Source organism: Leucoraja erinacea, chromosome 5 (genome assembly GCF_028641065.1).
Source record: "Leucoraja erinacea ecotype New England chromosome 5, Leri_hhj_1, whole genome shotgun sequence".
Lineage (NCBI taxonomy): Eukaryota > Metazoa > Chordata > Chondrichthyes > Rajiformes > Rajidae > Leucoraja > Leucoraja erinaceus.
Window position 1 is genome coordinate 2313645 of NC_073381.1, and position 24509 is coordinate 2338153.

General features: G+C 45.4%; 1 protein-coding gene across 1 annotated transcript in view; it reads right to left on the reverse strand.

Annotated features, from left to right (window-relative positions):
• Positions 1 to 13620: 13620 nt before the first annotated feature.
• Positions 13621 to 24509, reverse strand: part of pdss2 (prenyl (decaprenyl) diphosphate synthase, subunit 2) — a 169497-nt gene continuing 158608 nt past the window's right edge. Inside the window, exon 9 of the mRNA XM_055634987.1 lies at positions 13621 to 15259. Coding sequence (XP_055490962.1) covers positions 15104 to 15259 — 156 coding nt within the window. The 3' untranslated portion in view covers positions 13621 to 15103. The remainder of the gene's footprint in view (positions 15260 to 24509) is intronic.

The window sequence follows — 24509 nt, forward strand, 5'->3', positions numbered from 1 at the left end:
TGTTTGCATGTTTTTTTTCATCTTAAGACCATTCGCATATCAGATGAGTTTTGCGATTTGTATTTTGACATTAGACTTTAGAGATACAGCACGGAAATAGGTCCTACAGCCCACTGAATGCGTGCCGATCAGCGATCACCCCGACACTAGCACTATCCTACACACTAGGGACAATTTACAATTTCACTGCAGCCAATTAGCCTACAAACCTGTATGTCTTTGGAAGTGCGGGAGGAAACCGGAGCACCCGGAGAAAACCCACGTGGTCATGGGGAGAGCGTACAATTCCATACAGCTAGCACCCGTAGTCAAGATCAAACCCGGGTCTCTGGCGCTGTAAGGCAGCAATTCTACCACTGCGCCACCGTGCCACCCTAAACGTCTAGCAACTCGTTCCAGAAACCACCACCTCCAATGTGAAAAAGTGGCCGCTCGGGTTCCTGTGAAGTTTTACTGGTTTATTTAATGGATTTCGATCCACCCCTTGATTTTCACCACCCTCTCCCTGCAGGCTGGGGCGGAAATCGCTATCAAAACATGGCGGGGTGCACAATTTCTTGGTGCATGCGCACACACACATGCAAGGCCTTGTGGACAGTAACATCGGGAGCTGACCTGGTTGGTGACTGACTCTGAACTCCAGCAACAGCAGCTTCGACCACCCCAAATCGTGGGGTTTGAATCGGCCCGTTCACGGGGTCTTTCATCGCCCGGAGTGGCTTAAAACCGGCCACGGGATCTTCCATCGCCCGGCGGGGGCTTCAACATTGGGAGTCTCGATCGCCTTGACGCAGCAATTTGACCACGGGGCGGTGGAAGATGGCGCGGCTGATTTTAAGCAGCTCTGGGCGATGAAAGGCCCTGCGAACAGGCCGATTCAAGCTCTGCTCTATGATCTTTGCTCCACCAGGACGTCTCCCTCCTCCAATCACCGCGCTCTATCCTCAGTCCCACCCTCCTACTTCCGCCTCTGACCGACACGTCCCTCCTCCAATCATCGCGCTGAATCATCATCTCCCCCTCCCCCATTGCCTGCTGACCGACGCCTCTTGTGACGGCATCAGCAAAAGACAATCGTTTTTAAATTCAAATTTTTGTCAGATTTTTGAACATTTTCATTAATTAAAGAAATAAAGCATGACATTTTCAGATAAGGTGATTTTGGACTCCAGGGGGAAAATGTCTACCGGAATATGTAAAACTTTTACCGTTACCGCATCGTTTTTTTTGCAAAGATGTGATTACACACAAACACACACACACATAAATAAATACACATCCAAGATCAGAGTTTTATGTATGGAGATGTCCCTGTGTTTTCTTGCCTTTTTTGTGACATTTTGCAAGCAGGATTTCACCAAATCCTTAGGCTAATTTACACCAGAAAGATTACATTTATTTTGCAATTAAGTAACTCTATATAAGCCAAGAATCCCCCTCCGCTCATCAGGTGCCAAGGATTTTTCCCATCGATGAAAAATAAAAGAGTAATTAGTGTTAATAAAAGAGTAATCACATGCCTTGCCTTGTCTACTAAACTATAAGTGGTTTTACTGACTTGTCAGTGCCCTTAATGCGGTTTGATAATGCAAAAGTGTGTTTTAGTTTGCAAGTGCTAAAGCTGTGTTGCCTTTGGTTTTGAAAGTGCTAAAGCAAGCTGCATTACCTTTGGTTTTGAAAGTGCTAAAGCAAGCTGCCTTGCCTTTGGGTTTGAAAGTGCTAAAGCAAGCTGCCTTGCCTAATTAGAGCTGCCTTGCCTAATTAGAGATGCCTTGCCTAATTAGAGCTTCCTTTTATATAATTAAAAGCCAAATCTTGACCACTTCCTGATCGCGTTTTATATTGATTTTAGTAAAAGCGCTACCACGTACAGCTGTGATTTTTGTCCATCTTACTCAGACTCCCACTCCCCTCATCAGGTGATGAGGATTTTCCCCATTGATGAAAAATAAAAGAGTTATTAGTGTTTAAAAAATATTGAGGTTCTCTCTCCTGTCAATCATGCCATGAAGGCCATGCCCCTTCTGGTGGGAGGGACTATAAAAAAGCCGGAAGTGCAGGCGTGGCTCAGTCTCTGCAAGATGGGGGAGGGAGCGGTCACGACTCACCATCTTTAGTGGCCTTGCACCATGCTTGAAATGGTATGAAACTGCACTTGAATTTGATGCCCTTGCAACCTGCTTGAAATGGAATTCCAATGAATAGCCGTGAGCCAACTGTGAGCCCACCAGCTGTGAGTGAGTGAGCTGCCAGCACAATAATCCATTCGGCCCTCAATGTCCATACTAGCCCTCTGGAAACCAGTCCCTTCAGCACACAACACCCATACTAGCGCTCCAGAAAGCCCCTCCCCTGGCCACCTATATTGAAATTGATGGAGAGGTGGAATATTGCGTTGGGGGACCAGCACTCCCGTGTGATGCTGGGACCCAACGGGTCACACTTCGTATAGTATGTCTTATAAATTAAAAAAATGTTCTCGTTTCTTTTTCAAATTTTGAAAGTATTACATTTTGGTCGATTTTGATCACAAATTAGCTCAAAAGGATCATAGGTAGGCCCATTTTAAATCCTGTGGTATTTCATTATGATTCAATAACTTTCAAATTTGGCCACCCATATTGCAGGTTGGTACCCTTATTTATGGAAACACCCATATATACAATGTGAGTGTGTGTACATGTATGCACACTGAGCTTTTTTTCTTGTACACTATGTTGTCTGCAGTGTACTATGTTGACATATTCTGTTGTGCTGCAGCAAGTAAGAATTTCATTGTTCTATCTGGGCCACATGACAATAAAACACTCTTGACTCGAGGCATTGCCCCATCGCCACCTCCGTATGTTTTCCAGCTTTCTCCCTCCTACGACAATCAGTCTGAAGTAGGGTCCCGACCCAAAATGTCACCTGCCCATTCCCACCACAGAGGCTGCCTGATCCAGCACTTTGTGTTTTGCTCAAGATTCCAGCATCTGCAGTTCCTCATGTCTCAAACGATAGTTCATGTTTGCATGTTTTTTTTCATCTTAAGACCATTCGCATATCAGATGAGTTTTGCGATTTGTATTTTGACATTAGACTTTAGAGATACAGCACGGAAATAGGTCCTACAGCCCACTGAATGCGTGCCGATCAGCGATCACCCCGACACTAGCACTATCCTACACACTAGGGACAATTTACAATTTCACTGCAGCCAATTAGCCTACAAACCTGTATGTCTTTGGGAGTGCGGGAGGAAACCGGAGCACCCGGAGAAAACCCACGTGGTCATGGGGAGAGCGTACAATTCCATACAGCCAGCACCCGTAGTCAGGATCAAACCCGGGTCTCTGGCGCTGTAAGGCTTGTGGACAGTAACATCGGGAGTGGACCTGGTTGGTGACCGACTCTGAACTCCAGCAACAGCAGCTTCGTCCACCCCAAATCGTGGGGTTTGAATCGGCCCGTTCACGGGGTCTTTCATCGCCCGGCGGGGGCTTCAACATTGGGAGTCTCGATCGCCTTGACACAGCAATTTGACCGCGGGGCGGTGGAAGATGGCGCGGCTGATTTTAAGCAGCTCTGGGCGATGAAAGGCCCTGCGAACAGGCCGATTCAAGCTCTGCTCTATGATCTTTGCTCCACCAGGACGTCTCCCTCCTCCAAACACCGCGCTCTATCCTCAGTCCCACCCTCCTACTTCCGCCTCTGACCGACACGTCCCTCCTCCAATCATCGCGCTGAATCATCATGTCCCCCTCCCCCATTGCCTGCTGACTGACGCCTCTCTCGTCCAATCAGTGCCCTCCCTCGATCATCAGTCCCACCCCCACTGTCTCGCGGAAACTGGAGATTTTTAATAGATTTTATTTTCACCGATTTTCAAAATCCGGATTGCAAAACATGGGGGGGGGATTGTCCTCCACCTCAAAAAACATGAGGTGTTGTGGCCCATCCGTGTCCCCCCCTGGGATTTCCGCCCATTCTTTCAGGTAATACTCCCTAATCCAGGCGTCATTCTGGTATACCTCCTCTGCACCCTTTCCAAAGCCTCCACATCCTTTCTGTAATGGGGAGACCAGAACTACACACAATACTTCATGCACAACTTGTTCTGTTTGTGGCAAAAAGCCTAAAATGCAGCCCAGCTCATTCATCATTACACACCTCCTGATTAATTTATTAAGACGTTTCCAGTTTAGTACAGGATGTTATTGATCCAAATATTTTCTAATCCCTGCAGTCAAAACCTTAACCTACAAAGGCATGAGGTTATATTTTCGACTCTGAAAGAACGTAAAACTCTATCATACCAGTCTGAAGAAGGGTCTCGACCCGAAACGTCACCCGTTCCTTCTCTCCAGTGACGATGCCTGTCCTGCTGCGTTACTCCATCATTTTGTGTCTATCTTCGGTTTAAACCATCACCTGCAGTTCATTCCTACACATTCTATCATTCTGTACCCTGAACATCAAGAGAAAGTATAGGAATTGTAAAAGGGCATTACATCTGACATGGCCAGTTCATTTTTAGCAGAAGGCACAACAAAGCATTGCCTTATTCAGAGGTTCAGCCATGATCATATTGAATGACGGTGCTGGCTCGAAGGGCCGAATGGCCTACTCCTGCATCTATTTTTCTATGTTTCTATGTTTTGAAGAGTGTTAGAGTTTGAAGAAGGGTCTCAACCTGATACATCACTTATTCTTTTTTATTTTTTATTTTTTTATTTTTAACACAGAGTGGTGAATCTGTGGAATTCTCTGCCACAGAAGGTAGTTGAGGCCAGTTCATTGGCTATATTTAAGAGGGAGATATGGCCCTTGTGGCTAAAGGGATCAGGGGGTATGGAGAGAAGGCAGGTACAGGATACTGAGTTGGATGAGCAGCCATGATCATATTGAATGGCAGTGCAGGCTCGAAGGGCCGAATGGCCTACTCCTGCACCTATTTTCTATGTTTCTATTCCTTTTCTCCGGAAATGCTGCCTGATCCGCTGAATTACGCCAGCACTTTGTGTCCTTTTACGTATTAACCACCATCTGCAATTCTTTGTTTCTACAAGTTTTAGTTTTAGTTTAGTTTAGAGCTACAGCGCGAAAACAGGCCCTTCAGCCCACCGAGTCTGTGACGACCAGCGATCCCCGTTACACCAGCAGTATCCTACACACTAGGGAAAATTTACAATTTTTACATAGAAACCATAGAAAATAGGTGCAGAAGGAGGCCATTCGACCCTTCGAGCTAGCACCGCCATTTATTGTGATCACCTCGGTAGTCATGATATACTTTGAGAGGCTGGTGAAGAAACACATCTGCGGCTTCCTCCCTCGGAACATGGACCCATCACAATTCGCATACCGTCCGAACAGATCCACGGACGATGCGGTCTCCCAGGTAGTCAAGATGGGAGGGAATACATCGAAGTCCCTCACCCTGAGCACAGGATCGCCCCAGGGTTGCGTCCTCAGCCCCCTATTGTACTCCCTATTGTACATGACTGTGTGGCTAGGCTCAGCTCCAACTTTATAATAAAGTTTGCTGATGACACTGTGGTGGTGGGCCTGATCTCAGACAACGATGAGAGGGCCTACCGGGAGGAGGTGGCTGATCTGGCACTCTGGTGTCAGGACAACAGCCTCCTCTTGAACATCAAAAAAACTAAGGAGCTGATCGTGGACTTTAGGAGGGCACATCATCCGAGGACGTACACTCCATTGAGGATAAATGGGGATACTGTGGATAGGGAGAGCTGTTTTAAATACCTGGGAGTCCACATCTCAGAGGATATGACATGGGCATCACACGCCTCAGCACTCGTGAGTAAGGCAAGGCAGCGCCTTTACCACCTCAGGCAATTGAGGAAATTCAGAGTGTCTCCGAGGATCCTCCAGTGCTTCTACGCAGCGGCTGTGGAAAGCATCTTGTCCGGAAATATTACAATCTGGTTTGGGAATTGCTCTGCCCAGGACAAGAAGGCTCTGCAGAGAGTAGTGCGTTCGGCCGAACGCACTATAGGAACTTCACTCGCTCCCCTGCAGGAACTATACAACAGGAGGTGCAACTCCAGAGCCAATAAAATCATGGGAGACCCCTTCCACCCCTGCAACGGACTGTTCAAGTCTATTCCGAAGATTTATAATTTTTTTTTCCTGTTGATTTCCTAAAATTTACCCAACTGTTTATAAGTTTCAAATGTCTTATCACCTATAGGTGATATGTTGATTTATTAATTTGCTACGGTCAGGCAAACGCCTCCATTGCCATGCGGTGAGAACGGAGAGGTTGAGAAGGAGTTTTTTTCCCAGAGGCCATTCAGACTGTAAATTCCTATCTCACCAGGGACTAACTTTACTGAACCACTCTACTGCTTTTTTTTTAAATTGCTGTTTTTTTCCCTTTTTCCTTCCGCCCACAATATTTAACATGTAAAAGAATATGTGATTCTGTTCCATTCTGTTTGTAGTTTGTTTGTTTGTTTGTTTTTTTGCACAAAGTCCGCGAGCATTGCCACTTTTCATTTCACTGCACATCTCCTATGTGTATGTGACAAATAAACTTGACATGGCTAATCGTCCCCAATCAATAACCCGTGCCTGCCTTCTCCCCATATCCCTTGACTCCACTAGCCCCAAGAGCTCTATCTAACTCTCTTAAATCCATCCAGCAATTTGGCCTCCGTGGCAGGGAATTCCATAAATTCACAACTCTCTGGGTGAAAACGTTTTTTCTCACCTCAGTTTTAAATGGCCTCCCCTTTATTCTAAGACTGTGGCCCCTGGTCCTGGACTTTCCCAACATTGGGAACATTTTTCCTGCATCCAGATTGTCCAGTCCTTTTATAATTTTATATGTTTCTATAAGATACAGAAGGCAATTTACAGAAGGCAATCAACCTACAAACCTGTGTGTCTTTGGATTGCGGGAGGAAACCGGAGCACCCGGAGAAAACCCACGCAGGTCACAGAGAGAAGGTACAAACTCCGTACAGACAGCACCCGTAGTCAGGATCAAACCCGGATCTCTGGCGCTGTGAGGCAGCAACTCTACCACTGCATCACCTGTAATTTAACTATACATTTCAACAGAAATCACTGTCAGATATTGCTGGAAAGTTAGAAATCTATCGGCAGGAATCACATTGTGGGTTGGAGAAATATGCCACACGGGAAGTTTTTCAACTCTTTTTTAAACACGACCAGCTCCTGTCTGGTGCAATGTCTCATTAGTTTAAAACGTCACTGTGGAGACCAAGGATAGATGACGTTTCGGGTCGGTTTCCTCCCACATTCCCACAGACGTGCAGGTTTGTAGGTGAAATGGCTTCTGAGTGTGAAATTGATCAGAGTGTGTAGGCTAGTGTATGGGATGATCGCTGGTCGGCGTGGACTCGGAGGGCCGAAGGGCCTGTTTCCACACTGTATCTGTAAACAAAGAATGAGGGGGTCCTATTGAAATATATAAGATTATTAAGGGTTTGGACAAGAGACAGGAAACATGTTCCCGATGTTGGGGGAATTCAGAACCAGTTTAAGAATAAGGGGTAAGCCATTTAGAACGGAGATGAAGAAACACTTTTCACACAGAGAGTTGTGAGTCTGTGGAATTCTCTGCCTCAGAGGGTGGTGGAGGCCAGTTCTCTGGATACTTTCAAGAGAGGCTAGATAGGCTCTTAAAGATAACAGAATCAGGGGATATGGGGAGAAGGCAGGAACAGGGTACTGATTGGGGATGATCAGCCATGATCACATTGAATGGCGGTGCTGGCTCGAAGGGCCGAATGGCCTACTCCTGCACAACGTACAAAATGCTTAAGGGGTTGGACAGGCTAGATGCAGGAAGATTGTTCCCGATGTTAGGGAAGTCCAGAACAAGGGGTCACCGTTTAAGGATAAGGGGGAAGTCTTTTAGGAGCGAGATGAGAAAAACATTTTTCACACAGAGAGTGGTGAATCTCTGGAATTCTCTGCCACAGAAGGTAGTTGAGGCCAGTTCATTGGCTATATTTAAGAGGGAGTTAGATGTGGCCCTTGTGGCTAAGGGGATCAGGGGGTATGGAGAGAAGGCAGGTACGGGATACTGAGTTGGATGATCAGCCATGATCATATTGGATGGCGGTGCAGGCGCGAAGGGCCGAATGGCCTACTCCTGCACCTAATTTCTATGTTTCTATTGTCTAAAATCTAACCTACTTTAAACCTTGTTTCTCTCACCATAAACCTCTACCCTCCAGGTTTGTGCATAATTAAAAACTTTCCCTGCAAATCATATGTATTTTAATTAAAAGATTGGGAGGATTTTTAATATTTTAAAGGGGTCTCATTTGCAGAAAGAGAGATTAGGATTATTCATTCAATACTTCACCCCATTTCTGAATTCTTCACATCACAGATTAACAGCCGCCCTCCAATTACAGGAGGAATTAGAGAAAAAGGGAAATATACAAATAAATGTTTAACATCTGTACATATACTGAAAAACAATTGGGTCCCATAATTCATGTTCAAGTCTTGTTTTAAATCTCGTAAATATTATCTTCAAAGCACTGTTGTAAAGTTTTCAATCAGTTCATTTGTGTTAAATCAGAAATTTCACAGTAAAATATATGAGGAGCGATCGAATGAGTGTAAATTTAAAATTTAAAAATAGACGCATCTATTTGCTTGGTGTGCTCAGGGATTAAATTCCATATGGTATCAAGTACAGTTAATACCATCTAAGGAAACAGAAGAGGCACTTTCAATCATTAACACATTCAGGGTGGTGCAGCGGTAGAGTTGCTGCCTCACAGCGCCTGAGACCCTGAGACCCCGGTTCGATCCTGACTATGGGTGCTGTCTGTACGGAGTTTCTACGTTCTCCCTGTGACCTTGGTGGGTTTTCTCCGGCGGGGAGGTCTTACCACCCGCGCCCTCAAGGTCGGCTGCAGAAGGCGCAACCAGCCCCCCTCCCCCCTCCCACGGGGTCGAAGGCTGAAGGTGGCTGGGCGAGGAGAGGGATAACTGTTCACTGGACAACCCGGATAGAGGCAACGGCTGCAACGGGCCTTTATGGCCAACTACAGCTGGGACTGGGAGATGGAGCCAAAACCAGAAACATAGAAAAATATGCAGTAGGCCATTCAGCCTCCGAGCCAGCAACGCCATTCCATATGATCATGGCTGATCATTTAAAATCAGTACCCGTTCCTGCGTTTCCCCCATATCCCTTGATTCGCTTCCCCCATTTTTCCTGCATGGAAACATAGAAATATGGATGTTTCTACGCAGTCTGTACTTAACTGGGACTTGTACTTATGTGTGGCAATAATCTTACTGATCTGTGTGGAAAAAAGAATTTCATTGCATCTTGGTACATGTGATAATTAAAAACCATTGAATCCTGAATCTGGAACAAAGTGCAACTGCTGGAGTAATAGACAATAGGTGCAGGAGGAGGCCATTCGAGCCAGCACCACCATTCAATGTGATCATGGCTGATCATCCCCAATCAGTACCCCGTTCCTGCCTTCTCCCCATATCCCTTGACTCCACTATCTTTAAGAGCCCTATCCAGCTCACTGTTGAAAGTATCCAGAGAACCGGCCTCCACAGCCCTCTGAGGCAGAGAATTCCAAAGACTCACAACTCTCTGTGAGGAAAAAGTGTTCCCTCGTCTCCGTTCTAAATGGCTTACCCCTTATTCTAAACTGTGGCCCCTGGTTCTGGACTCCCTCAACATCGGGAACATTTTTCCTGCCTCTAGCGTGTCCAAACCTTTAATAATCTTACATGTTTCAATAAGATCTCCTCTCATCCTTCTAAACTCCTGATTATACTCAACGGATCAGACAGCATCCGTGGAGGGAATGGAAGAGACTATGTTTCGGGTCGGAAAACACACCTTCAGACTCCAGTACCATTCCCTCTACACGGCACGATGGCGCAGTGGTAGAGTTGCTGCCTTACAGCGCCAGAGACCCGGGTTCAATCCCGACTAGGTGCGCTGTCTGTATGGAGTTTGTGCGTACTCCCCGTGACCTGCGTGGCTTTTCTCCAAGATCTTTAGTTTTCTCCCACAATCCAAAGACATACAGGTTTGTAGGTTAATTGACTTGGCATAATTGTAAATTGTCCCTATTGTGTGTGTGGGAGAGCGTTAGTGTGCAGGGGTCGCCAGACGACACGGACCCGTTGGACCGAAGGGTTTGTTTCCGTGCTGTATCTCTAAATTAACCTAAACATTCTGCTTTAAAGGTTCTTGATTCCCCTACTCTGGGTAAACAATTATGAGCATTCACCCTATCTATTCCTCCCATGATGGAGTCCGAAGAAGGGTCTCCACTCGAAAAGACACCTATTCCTTGTCTCCAGAATGCCGCCTGACCCAGAGTTATTCCAGCATTTTGTGTCTATCCCCTCATGATGGAAGCAGGTTCGACAGTGGTGTTTCAGAGTCAAGTCAAGTCAAGTCAACTTTATTTGTCACACACACATAGAAACATAGAAAATAGGTGCAGGAGTAGGCCATTCGACCCTTCGAGCCTGCACCGCCATTCAATATGATCATGGCTGATCACCCAACTCAGTATCCCGTACCTGCCTTCTCTCCATACCCCCTGATACCTTTAGCCACAAGGGCCACATCTAACTCCCTCTTAAATATAGCATACAAGATATGCAGTGAAATGAAAGTGTCAATGCCTGCGGTTTGTGCAAAATCTACAGAACAGAATAGAACAGAATCAGTATTTACATGTTAGAAAATATTTTTTTACAAGAGACACAACACAACAGTAAATTAGTCCCCGGTGAGATAAGAGTTTACAGTCCTGATGGCCTATGGGAAGAAACACACTCTCATCCTCACTGTTTTCACAGCATGACTGTAGCAGCTGGAACAGTACGTTGCTGGGGTGGTAGGGGTCCTTCATGATCTTGCTGGCTGTCGATCTGCAACTCCTGGTGTATAGGTCCTGCAGGGGGGCGAGTGTAGTTCCAAAACCAGTTTGTGATGTTGCCGGACAAGATGTTTTCTACAGCCGAAGAGCAGAACCACTGAAGGATCCTCAGAGAGGCAGCTGCCTGAGGTGGTAAAGGCACTGCCTTGCCTTAGTCACCAGTGTGGCAGTATGTGTTGTCCATGTCAAACCCTCTGTGATGTGGACTCCCAGGTATTTGAGGCAGTTCACCCTATCCACAGTATCCCCATTTACCTCCAGTGTCATGTACGTCCTCGGATGTTGTGCCCTTCTAAAGTCCACAATCAGCTCCTTAGTTTTTATGACATTCAAGAGGAGGTTGTTGTCTTGACACCAGAGTGCCAGATCAGCCACCTACTCCCGGTAGGCCTTCTCATCGTTATCGGAGATCAGGCCCACCAACCCAGTGTCGTCAGCAACCTTGATGATGGAGTTGGAGCTGAACCTGGCTACACAGTCATGTGTGTACAGGGAGTACAGTAGGGGGCTGAGGACGCAACCCTGGGGCGATCCTGTGTTCAGGGTGAGGGGGTTGGATGTATGTCCCCATCTTGACCACCTGGGGCCTGGCAGTGAGAAAGTCCAGGACTTTTAAGAGGCTTTTAGACAGGCACGGATTTGCAGGGAATGGAGGGATATGGACCACGTGCAGACACAGGAGATTAGGTTAGCTTGCCGTCATATTTGGCAGGGGCAACGTGGAGCGAAGGGCCTGTTCCTGTGTTGTACTCTTCTAGGTTCAATGCTTTAAAAGCAAAAAGTCAAAGTTCAGATCCTAAGAATTTATCATCATCCCTGGGTCTGTATTGATCAAAACCAGAGTGATATGAACACTTCTGAGTGCAAAACCTTATCGATATGAAACATGATGTAGTTATCTCTAGTTTTCTTGTCCAAGGAGAATTGCTTTGAACATGGGAGGGTGTGCACAAGAACTGTAGGAGCCATTAAGCTTAAGTCAGTATATTATAGCCATGCCTAACATTTTAAATAATTTCAGTTTTTATCTGGCTGTACTTTTGTAGGTGGGATTTGATACGTAGAAGGGGTGTGCCTATTTCTAGAGACTGGCGCAGGCTCGTTGATTAAGAGTCAGCGGGTCTCGGAAGGATGGTGAGAATAGTTTTTTACCACACACACACGACATGATCACGGCACACAAGTTAATGAGGCGACATTACTTTTATAAGAAGAAACTTTCATATGATTTATATGACATGAATGGAACAGCGAGTAAGAACAGAAAGTGACGGACTATTTCTTTGTTTATGTACTACTTCAATAAAAGACCATTGATCAAGAAGCAATGTTTGGAAGATTCATTTTTACTATCTTAAGTGTGTTGTGAGTGCATAGCTATACCTCCTATCCATCCCTGAGGATTAATGGCTATCGAAGTTGGACTTTGAGAACATCGCAAAGACTGCCATAAGAGCATATACAAATACTCATACAGACTGCATCTTTCTTCTTATTAAACCTAGAGAGGTATGAATTAATAAGTCAAGACGTCTTGGTAGGAACTCGTCTGATTGTAAAAAGTGTCTCTCCAACAAGACAGAAGCCTGACACACATGACTAGCATTTAGTCATGGTCATATAGTGTGGAAACTTACCCACACCGACCAACGTGCCCCATCTACACTAGTCACACCTGCCTGAGTTTGGCCCATATTTCGCTTGTGCAGCTTACAATCCAGCAGTGTGAATATTGATTTATCTAATTTCAGATAACCTCTGCATTCCCTCTCTCTCGCGCCAGGCCCCCCCATCCTCGTCATCCTACCAGTTCCACTGTTCACATCCATATATCCCCTCGTTGTCACCTCTGCCACAGCCAACAATGGACCACAGTGGGCTCCACCTTTCATTAATCATCAATGCCGGCTTAGATTTGTTCTGTACCTATCCATACCTCCAGTTTTTCCTCTCCCCTGATTCTCAATCTGGAGGGTCTCGACCCTATTCCTTTAGTCCAAAGATTCTGCCGGACCCGCTGAGTTACTCCAGCATTTTTGTGTCCATCTTCCACAACCCCTCGTCTAAACCTATGCTATCCACGTACCCGTCTAAATGTTTCTTAAACGTTGCGATACTACCTGATAGTACTTGGAGAACAAAACAATTACTGCACTGACATTATTTCTTATGGATAATTATTTTTCTTAAGTGGGTTCTGAAATCTGCACAGGAAAAGAGGATTAAAAAGATTTAAAAAAACAAAGGGAGCACAATAACGTGATGCAATGCTTTTTCTGTGAGGAATCCGGAGAATGTAAACACACTAATTATTTGAGTGAACCTTGTAATAAAATCTGCCTGCTCTGCTAGCTGTCTTCAGATTAAAACTGGGCTGTAATTACACCACATAAGGAAGAAAAGTAGTTTAGTCCCAATACAGACCATTTATGTAAACGCAGCCTTCTTGTCAACGTGCCTCTCAAGTTGCATAGATGCAAACCACAAAAATCATCTCTATGAACAAAACAGAGACAGTGTCAGCTTACAGACTTGATATCCCATATTGCGCCACTGTCATTTCTGCTTCACCGCTCCGAGACTTTCCCAAGTCCTAAGGTTAAAAAGAAACTTATTTTCATCTCAGCAAGAACACGCGAAATGTCAAAGGAATGAAAGTAACTCTTCCGGGACGATACATTTTACATTTTTTAAAGTTTCTTTATTACAAAATCATTCTTTTTTTACCTTCTGGCTAAAACCATGAACAGTTCAAAGTTAGAGAAAGGCAACTTTTGAAGCATATAAAATGGACACTTCAACAAATGATGCATTTTCGCTAAATTTCTTTTTGCCACAAACCAATTATTGATTTACTGTTGCCGTTTTAAGTGTAATATCTGTCTGAAAGTCCTTCCCAATAAAGAGGGAAACCCTACATAACACATCAGCTGCAACAAAAAAAAGCTGGTGAAAAAATTAATCAATTCTTGATTGTAAAAGCGTGCATAAAGTGATATTCCGTTCAAGTTTCCACGGACGGGTTTAAATTAGTTTAGTTTAGAGGTCCAGGCCCTGCGGCCCACCGAGTGTACACCGACCAGGGATCTCCGCACACGAACACTACCCTACACACACTACGGACCATTTACAATTTATACCAAGCCAATTAACTTACAAACCTGTACATCTTTGGATTGATGTAATCAAATGAACATCTTTCTTTCCCCACTCAAGCAACTTTCTAAGGACGGTTTTAAATCGAAATAATTAAAAAAAATCCCCCCTAACACTTCACAAATAGGAATTATTTGCACGACCTTGGGTGAAGTCTTTAACCTAATAATCGCCCGAGGGCTGATAGATTGGAGGGTGCCCTGACGTGGCAGGTCTATCAGGCGTGTTGAGAAGTGTTCCTTGTAACACCCAGTCTTCATCCCCCCCCCTGTCCTCCAAGTGTAGTGTGGAAAAAACCACAGGCCACCACAGTGGCGCCAACCTAGGTTGGCTCCAATCAATACGGCCTGATTTCCTGTCCATTTACTGAGGTCACAGCAGCAAAAACTCATTAATTATTTCTTCCCTTGCAGCCTCCAGTGTGCTTCTGGCATGACAAGGGAAAATGGTTTGACCTTTCTGCAAAATTTCTGTCAAAAAAAAAAAAAATTCTCTCTTTCTCTCTCTCTCTCCCGCTCTTGCAGGAGGATATGAGGGAGAAGGGGAAGCCCACACTAACTCGCTGTGATTAAAAGAATGAATCTTTCCTCCGTTCTCAATCAAAAGATATCGAAGCGTGAGAACGCACACCTCCCGATTCAGGGACAGTTTCTTCCCAGCTGTTATCAGGCAACAGAATCATCCCACCACAACTAGAGAGCAGTCCTGAACTACTATCGGGCTATCTTTGATCGGACTGTACTGGCATTGTCTTGCAGTAAACGTTATTCACATTATTCCCTTTATCATGTATCTGTACACTGTGAATGGCTCGATTGTAATCGTGTATTGTCTTTCCGCTGACTGGTTAGCACGCAACAAAAGCTTTTCACTGCACTTTGGTTCACTGTGCCTCGGTGACAATAAACTAAACTAAAACTATGTACTAACTAAACCTTGATTTTTTTTCCCAACCATGGAAGGTGGCCGCTTCCACCGACGCGGGTTTGCGATAGTTTGATTTTTCCACTAGGATTCACGGTTTAAAATTTGTGGACTGCGTAAATGATGTTTTCCAAAGTTGATCTCGCTTCCGAAGTGGGAAAGCTTCTCAGGGCTTCCAGCGCCTGGTTTCCATGGTAACGGCACAGTTCAAAAGATGAACTCACACCTTTGCCAGCCTTGATTATTTGACGCAGCTGCAGAAAGTAGAAAAATACAATTGTCAGGGAAAGTGTACGCTCAATAGAGTCATAGATTCATCGAAGTGACACAGTGTGGAAACAGGCCCAACTTGCCCACACCGGCCAACAATGTCCCAGCTACACTAGTCCAACCTGCCTGCGTTTGGCCCATATCCCTCTAAACCTCTCTTATCCATGTACCTGTCTAACTGTTTCTTAGACATCCGTGCCTCAAATACCTTCTCTGGCAAAAAAATCAAAAACACAATGTGAAGAGAGAGCAGCGGCAGCTAAACCGCGCCAGCGTCCACTCTCCCTTCCGACAGCCATCTTGGACACAAACTAAAATAATCACTTACACACAAAAATCATTCCCCCCACAATGGTTACCACTGTGGGGGAAGGCACAATGTCCAGTCCCCATCCCCAGTTCTCCCAAAGGTAGAGGTAAACTGTCCAGAACAGAACAGCTCAGGATGGTGCAGCGGTGAGTTGCTGCTTCACAGCGCCAGAGACCCGGGTTCCATCCTGACTACAGGTGCTGTCTGTACAGAATTTGTACTTTCTCTGGTGACCTGCGTGGGGCTGTTCCGGGAGCTCCGGTTTCCTCCCACACTCCAAAGACGTACAGGTTTGTATGTCAATTGGCTTTGGTAAAAGTGTAAATTGTCACTAGTGTGTGTAGGATAGTGTAAGTGCGCGGGGATTGCTGGTCAGTGCAGACTCAGTGGGCCGCAGGGGTTGTTTCCGCGCTGTATCTCTAAACTAAAAACAAAACTGTTCACGTTCATACAAAGGAACTTCAAATGTTATAGCCATAGTCATACGGTATGGGAACAGGCCTTTTGGCCCAGCATCCATGCTGTCCAAGACATAGAAACATAGAAAAAAGGTGCAGGAGTAGGCCATTCAGCCCTTCGAGCCTGCACCACCATTCAATATGATCATGGCTGATCATCCAACAGTATCCTGTACCTGCCTTCTCTCCATACCCCCTGATACCTTTAGCCACAAGGGCCACATCTAACTCCCTCTTAAATATAGCCAATGAACTGGCCTCGACTACCCTCTGTGGCAGAGAGTTCCAGAGATTCACCACTCTCTGTGTGAAAAATGTTCTGTCTACGGTCCCACCGGCCCGTGTTTGGTTCAGTTCCCTCTAAACCTTTCCTATCCATGTACCTGTCCAAATGACTTTAAAATGTTGTTATAGAAGCTGCCTCAACTACCTGCTCTGTCCCAAATACCCACCACCCTCTGTCTGAAAAAGTTGCCCCTCAGGTTCCTATTAAATCTTTCCCCTCTTACATGAGCCTATGTCCTCTGGTTCTTGATTCCCATTCATTCATTCATCATCGATGAAAACATTAGTGACGCAGTGGCGCTGGTTTCCAACGGGAACGGTGACGGACGCACCACACGTCTCTGTCCTCCAGTTCCTGCGGACTTCCGCCGCTGGAAGTACAGGGTTTTGGTGTGTGTGTGCTTTATCATCATTCCATCCAATGCCATGTACGACAGTGATCGCAACTTCTACTGAAGTGTGGATGGCCGTTGGCTCGCTAGAAGATCATCCGCCCTTTGACAGGTCTAGTTTTGTCCTGCTGGGGGTCCACAGCCCCCTCCTCATCTGGCAAACCAGGTAGGGAAGACAGTTTAGTCGCTGACTATCTGACCATGGAGCAGGTAGCACGGGATTACATGGTACCCGTGGCGGAGGAGGAACTACCCCCGACCTGACCTGTAAGGTCCCCTACTCTGGGTAAAAGAATGTGCTTTCACCCTGTTTATTCCTCCCATCATCTTATGCCCTTCTATAAGATTCATGTGCACCAAGGCAGCATGACTATGCTGGAAAACCTAAAAGTTAATTTACAAAAACCTTTATTAAAAAATTTGAATTTAGTTTAGTTTAGAGATACAGTGTGAAAACAGGCCCACGGAGTCCGCGCGGACGAACGATCGCCCCGTACACTAGTTCTATCCTGCACACCGGGGACAATTTACCAAAGCCAATTTGTCTATACACCTGCACGACTTCGCAGTGCGGGAGGAAACTGGAGCACCTGGAGAAAACCCACACGGTCACAGGGAGAATGTACAAACTGTACGGACAGCACCCGTGGTCAGGATCGAACCCGGGTCTCTGGAACTTTAAGGCAGCAACTCTACCGCTGCGCCACCGTGCCACCCCAAACTAGATCAAGAAATAATTCAGACGAATATTACATAAAACAATTGCAAGAAACAGATCCTGAATAATATTAGGGCTTAGAAAACATGACTGATTACATTATTCTAAATAGGCAGTTTAGTTTATTTGGCACAATTAAATGAGTAAAGTTAATTTTAATAAAATCAGCAGCATGCCATGTAAAAGGGACTACAAAAGCAAGGTCAAAACTTTGGAGGGATTCAGCAGGTCAGGCAGCATCTGAGGAGGAACAGGTGCTTCAGGTCGGGACCCTTCTGAAGGTTAAGTGTTTCGTTTATGGTTTAGGTTGATAATTGTCACAGTGTAAAGGGGCTGTCCCACTTGGCCGTCATTTGCGCTTCATTTACGTGTCATATGTAAAATAGGCCGACGGATCGTGATGCGCGATGCCGCACGTGATGTCATTAGAATATCCTGCAGTGCGCGACGACGCATGGTTACAGACGTCACCGCACGGTGACGTAACCATGCGTCACCACACGGTACACGTGAGACGTCGGGACACCAGCGTGCGTTGCCAATGCGTCAGCATGCGTACACGATACGTCACGCAATATAGCGTGTGAGGATTTTGTTACTCTACGAAATCCTGGAGCGCCGCGCGATACCGCGCGCCACCGCATGTGATTCCACGCCTCACCGTGCGCAAGGTGTGCGTCACCCACGCCGACCTATTTTACATATGACGCGTAAATGAGCTGCAAATGACAGCCAAGTGGGACAGGCCCTTAAAGCTTTGTTTTTCATGCTATCCAAACAGATCAGATATACCTCAGTACAAACTCAAGATCAATAGGTAGAGCAATGGGAAAAACACAGAATGCAAAATATAGTTCTCAGCATTGTAGCACATCAGTTCCTTGGACAAAGTCTAATGTCCACAATGGGGTAGAGGTGAATCAGACAGTACCCTAGCTTATGGAAGGACTGTGCTCAGTATGCCCTAATCGATGGGCCGTTAGGGCTGCTGTTTCACAGCGTCAGAGACCCAGGTTCGATCCGGACCTCGGAAGTTGTCTGTGTGGAGTTTGCACCTTCTCCCTGTGACCGCTTGGGTTCCTTCCGGGTGTCCCAGTTTCCTCCTACGGCCTAAAGACATGCAGGATAATTGGCCTCTGTAAATTGCTCCTGGTGTGTTGGGAGTGGATGAGAAAGTGGGATAACAAAGAAGTAGTGTGAACAGGTGATCAATGGCTGGCGTGGACTCGAAGGGCTAAGGGCCTGTTTCCACGCTGTATTTCTAAACAAAGTTTTCTTGTGGCAATGAAAACACACTATTGAAGATTGCATAAATCTTTGCAACAAAAGCTTTTCATGAACTAAACTGCATATATAAGAGACAAATGGATGATTAAATAAGAAAGCAAATCTGAATGAAGAATTACTTGTGAACATTTAAGAAAGAACTGCAGATGCTGGTAAAATTGTAGATAGACATAAAATGCTGGCGAAACTCAGCGGGTGAGGCAGCATCTATGGAGAGAAGGAATTGGCGACGTTTCGGGTCTCGACCATTCCTTCTCTCCATAGATGCTGCCTCACCCGCTGAGTTTCTCCAGCATTTTGTGTCTACCTGTGCTTTTGAACGTGCTTCTTTGGTTACTTATGAACGTCTTCCTATAGTTTTATCCGTGTAGTTTACGTTTAGAAAGAATGTTCAGAACCTATCATTATTCGAGCAACAGATTAAGAACAATTTAGGGTTTACAGTTATGAAGGGATTTGTGACAGAGATAATCAGTTTAATTGACTGTGAGATCCAGAACAGAAGTTGTATTTATGATCATACAAATTTTTTTTTGAATGTCTGTGCAGTGCACACCAGCGTGGGCGATTGAAGAAGAGATTATGTTTATGAATATTTAAGAATATTAACTTTTAAGAATAAATTTGGTAGATGTTTAGAGCAAACTTGACTAGAGAGGGATCAGAGAACAAGGAATTATCCCTGTTCTCCAGAGATGCTGCCGGACCCGTTGAGTTACTCCAGCACTCTGTGAAACGTCACCTATCCATGTTCTCCACAGATGTTGCCTGACCCGCTGAGTTACTCCAGCACTCTGTGTTTTGTTCTCCACAGATGCTGCCTGACCCACTGAGTTACTCCAGCACTCTGTGAAACGACAACTATCCATGTTCTCCACAGATGCTGCCTGACCCGCTGAGTTACTCCAGCACTCTGTGAAACGTCACCTTCAAAAAATCCATGAATAACACGAGACCCTCTGCAAATGGACCCGCTGAGTTAAAAAGTGCACTGGTAGTTTTTGTTTTTTTTTTTGGCAGGTGGGCTTAAAATGGTTTGAATACAGAGAAATGAAGATGCATTTGGGAAGAAACAACCATACCACAGTGAATTGTTGGGCTCTGATGAGTATTAGAATTTATTAACCTTCTTTATCTCTGGAGTGCAGAATAACACCGCAAGACCCTCTCAATAGGATAATGGTACAAAAAGAGGGGTGGTTTTAGAAAAAGTGAAGTTTGGTAGTCAATGAAATTGCAGCAGAGAGTGGTTCGGTGTGAATGGCCAGTGGTGGAGGCTGAGGGATTGTTTTTGGAATACAGAGAAATGTGAGAAGGGTGTTGCAGTGCAGGCAGGTGGGAAGTCTAACATGTTCGGCATGGACCTGCACAGTGAATGGTTGGGCTCTGATGAGTGTTGTAGAGCAGGGATCTAGGAGCGCAGGTGAGCGGTTCCTTGAAAGGAGTCGCAGGTAGATGGGTGGTTAAACAAACTCTTTGCACATTGGCCTTCATCAGAGTATTGAGTATTGAAAATGCTCAGAGTGAAAAATGCTCCGAGCTAGTTGTAGATGGCTATAGTAAACCAGGTGCCATGTTAAACCTGATACTTCCATCAGCTAGGGTACTGTCCAATTCACCTCTACCCCATTGAGGACATTGGACTTTGCCTGAAGAATGGGTGCACTATAATGCTGAGAACTATATCTTGCACTCTGGGCAGCATATGGTGGTGTAGCGGTAGAGTTGATGCCTCACAGCGCCTAAGACCAAGCTTTGATCCTGATTATGGGCTCTGTCTGTATGGAGTTTGTAAATTCTCCCTGTGACCGCGTGGGTTTTCTCCTGGTGCTCTGGTTTCCTCCCACACTATAAAGATGGACAAGTTTGTAGGTTAATTGGCTTCTGTAAAATTGTAAATTGTCCCTAGTGTGTAGGATAGCGTTAGTGTACGGGGTGATCGCTGGTCGGCGTGGACTGTGTCGGCGAAGGGACTGTGTCCGTCCTGTATCTCTAACGTAAACTATCGTTTGCTTTACTCTATCGTACGAGTTTGAAGTGAATGTATCTAATGTACGGTATATCTGAGCTGATTGGATAGCATGCAAATAAAGCTGTTCACAGTACCTCAGTACACATACAATAATCATAAACCAAACCAAGTACTGAGGATTGCTGTGAGAATTTCTATCTGTACACTGTAAATGGCTTGATTGTAATCATATATTATCTTCCCGCTGACTGGTTAGCACGCAACAAAGGCTTATCACTGTACACCCAGTTTCCTCCCACACTCCAAAGATGTACAGGAGAAAAACTTTTTTCACACAGAGAGTGGTGAATCTCTGGAACTCTCTGCCACAGAAGGTAGTTGAAGCCAGTTCATTGGCTATAGTTAAGAGGGAGTTAGATGTTGCCCTTGTGGCTAAAGGGATCAGGGGGTATGGAGAGAAGGCAGGTACAGGATACTGAGTTGGATGATCAGCCATGATCATATTGAATGGCGGTACAGGCTCGAAGGGCCGAACGGCCTCTACTCCTGCACCTATTTTCTATGTTTCTACATTGGTACACATGACAATAAACTAAAACTGAACTGAAATGAACTGATTAAAAATGAGTATGGAGATGAGACGAGAGAATAATGGCCGTTGGAATGGGCCAGGGACCATTGTTGACAGCACTAACATTCCTAATCGAATGCAAATTGAATTGAATACAGCAATCTAACTTAAATAGCAATAAAGTTAAAAGAAATCCATAAAGTCATAGTGGACTGAACATGTCCTCCAAGACTTGTGGTTCAGCATACCCAACCAATGGAAATCAGCAATCAATAAAACTAATTGAATGTTGATCTTTACAGCTAAAACAATAGACTGCATGTCGGAGGAAGTGATGATGAAAATATATTGGGCTTTAACAGTAACCCATCTAGTTTACTGTGTTGTGACACAGTGGGGTTCCAGATGAAGTACTACTAGTGATATGGTAGGACACCCTTTATGCAGCAAGGTTATGATGGATAATTGATGACACGGTGGAGGCAGAGTTTCTGCCTTACTGCGCCAGAGACCCAGGTTCCACCCAGACTACGGGTGCTGCCTGTAGCGAGTTTGTACGTTCTCTCTGTGACCAGCGTGGGCTTTGCTCCAGATTCCTCCCACACTCCAAAGGCGTGTAGGTTTGTAGGTTAATAGGCTTCAGTAATAACTGTAAATTGTCCCCTGTGTGTGTAGGCTAGAGCCAGTGCATGAGGTGGGGTGATCGCTGGTCGGTGCGGGTTTGGTGGGCCAAAGGGCCTGTTTCCACATGGTATCTTAAAACTAAACTAAATTAATCTAAACATGAGAAATCCGTAGTCTGGATTGAAATCTGGATCTCTGGCGCAGTCAGGCAGAAACTACCTCCCCTACATAGGACATAGAAAGGACAGATTTAGAGGGATATGGGCCAAACGCAGGTAGGTGGGACTAGTGTAGCTGGGACATTTGGCTGATGTGGGCATGTTGGGCCGAAGGGCATGCTTCCATGTTGTATGACTCCGACACTGTGGCTCTATGGACACAAAGCGCTGGAGTAACTCAGCGAGTCGGGCAGCATCTCTGGAGAAAAAGGAATCGGTCAAGTTTCGGGTCGGAACCCTTCTTCAGTCACCCATCCTTTTCCCCAGATGCCGCCTGACCCACTGTGTTACTGCAACTCTTGTTTCTCCATGATCAGTTTCCATTTTTTTGTTCATAGAAAAAATTTGGTCAGATATTCACAGGCAATTGCCACTCTGAACACGAATGGGGTCTTTAACGGATTAAGTGTTATGATAGTAAAGGTCAATGTTCCTTCTTGCAAAACACGAAAACACATTGCGGCCAACTCTCATCTGATAGCGTGAGAAATGCTGTACGTTGTGTAATCTGTGGCACGGTTCAGATCAAGTTCACATCTTTAAAGTACTGACTGGAAAGTTAGTTGAGTTTTCAGTCCTGCATCCAGACAAGTGAATCACGCTGGAAGCATGAGTAGGCAGAATTAAGTGACAGAGATAGATTCTGTGTAGTTAGTTAACATTTGGTTTTGGCATCATGGTCGGCCACAGACAAAGGGTCTGTTCCTGTGTACAGAATCAACTTCAAGCTCCTCCAAATCTGAGGAAAGACATTCTTCCCATAGAGGGAGTACAGAGAAGGTTCACCAGACTGATTCCTGGGATGTCAGGACTTTCATATGAAGAAAGACTGGATAGACTCGGCTTGTACTCGCTAGAATTTTGAAGATTGAGGGGGGATCTTATAGAAACTTACAACATTCTTCAGGGGTTGGACAGGCTAGATGCAGGAAGATTGTTCCCGATGTTGGGGAAGTCCAGGACAAGGGGTCACAGCTTAAGGTTAAGGGGGAAATCTTTTAGGACTGAGATGAGAAAATCATTTTTTACACAGAGAGTGGTGAATCTGTGGAATTCTCTGCCACAGAAGGTAGTTGAGGCCAGTTCATTGGCTATACTTAAGAGGGAGTTAGATGTGGCCCTTGTGGCTAAAGGGATCAGGGGGAATGGAGAGAAGGCAGGTACAGGATACCGAGTTGGATGATCAGCCATGATCATATTGAATGGCGGTGCAGGCTCGAAGGGTCGAATGGGCTACTCCTGCACCTATTTTCTATGTTTTCTATATTTCCTCTTGTTCGTATACAAAGCCCTTAACGGGCTTGCCCCCTCCCCCCCATATCAAAAATCCTCTAACCTCTACCTCCAGGTCCCTCCGGTTGGCCGACTTGGGGCTACTGACTATCCCGCGGTCTAGGTTTAAGCTCAGGGGTGACCGCGCTTTTGCGGTTGCAGCAGCTAGACTGTTGAACAGCACCCCTCTCCTCATCAAAACTGCCCCCTCCATCGACTCCTTTATGTCGAGGCTCAAACCCTATTTCTACTCCTTAGCGTTTTTGAGGCCCACTGAGGGGGCGCTGTAAATAATGTATGTATGTATTGTTGGGTCTGTGTACCGTTGTATGTAGCACATTTGTGCCTGCACTGATGTACAGCACTTTGGTCAACGTGAATTGTTTTTAAACCTGCTATACAAATAAAATTGACTGACTGACTGACTGAAGGAATTCCAGATGCTGATTTTCTGTGTTCTACTCTTCTATGTTCTAAGGTACAGTGATCATCAGAGATCAGCATGGCCAAAAAGTGGTTTTACCATGTGGTGGTGCAGTAGTAGAGATGATGCATCACAGCGCCAGAGACCTGGGTTCGATCCTGACCACGGGTGCTGTCTATACAGAGTTTGTACGTTCTCCCCGTGACCTGCGTGGGTTTTCTCTGGGTGCTCCGGTTTCCTCCCACACTCCAAAGACGTACAGGTTTGTAGGTTAATTGGCTGTGGTAGAATTGTAAATTGTCCCTAGTGTATGTAGGATAGCGTTAATGTGCGGGGATCGGTGGTCAGCGCAGACTCGGTGGGCCGAAGGGCCTGTTTCCTCGTTACATCCCTAAAAGGAAAACTTCCAATATTTAGGTGTAGGATTCGGTTTATGCTTAGTTTTATTAATATTGTCACGTGTATCGAAGTACAGTGTAAAGCTTTGTTTTGCATGCTGTCCCAATAGATCAGATATACCATACGTAAATACAATCAGTTAAAACTCAAGTACAATAGAGCAAAAGGGGAAGATACAGAGTGCAGAATATAGTTCTCAGCATTGTAGCGCATCAGTTCCAGAGACAAAGTCCAATGTCCACAATGGGGTAGAGGTGAATCGGACAGTACCCCAGCTTATGGAAGGACCGTTCAGAAGCCTGAT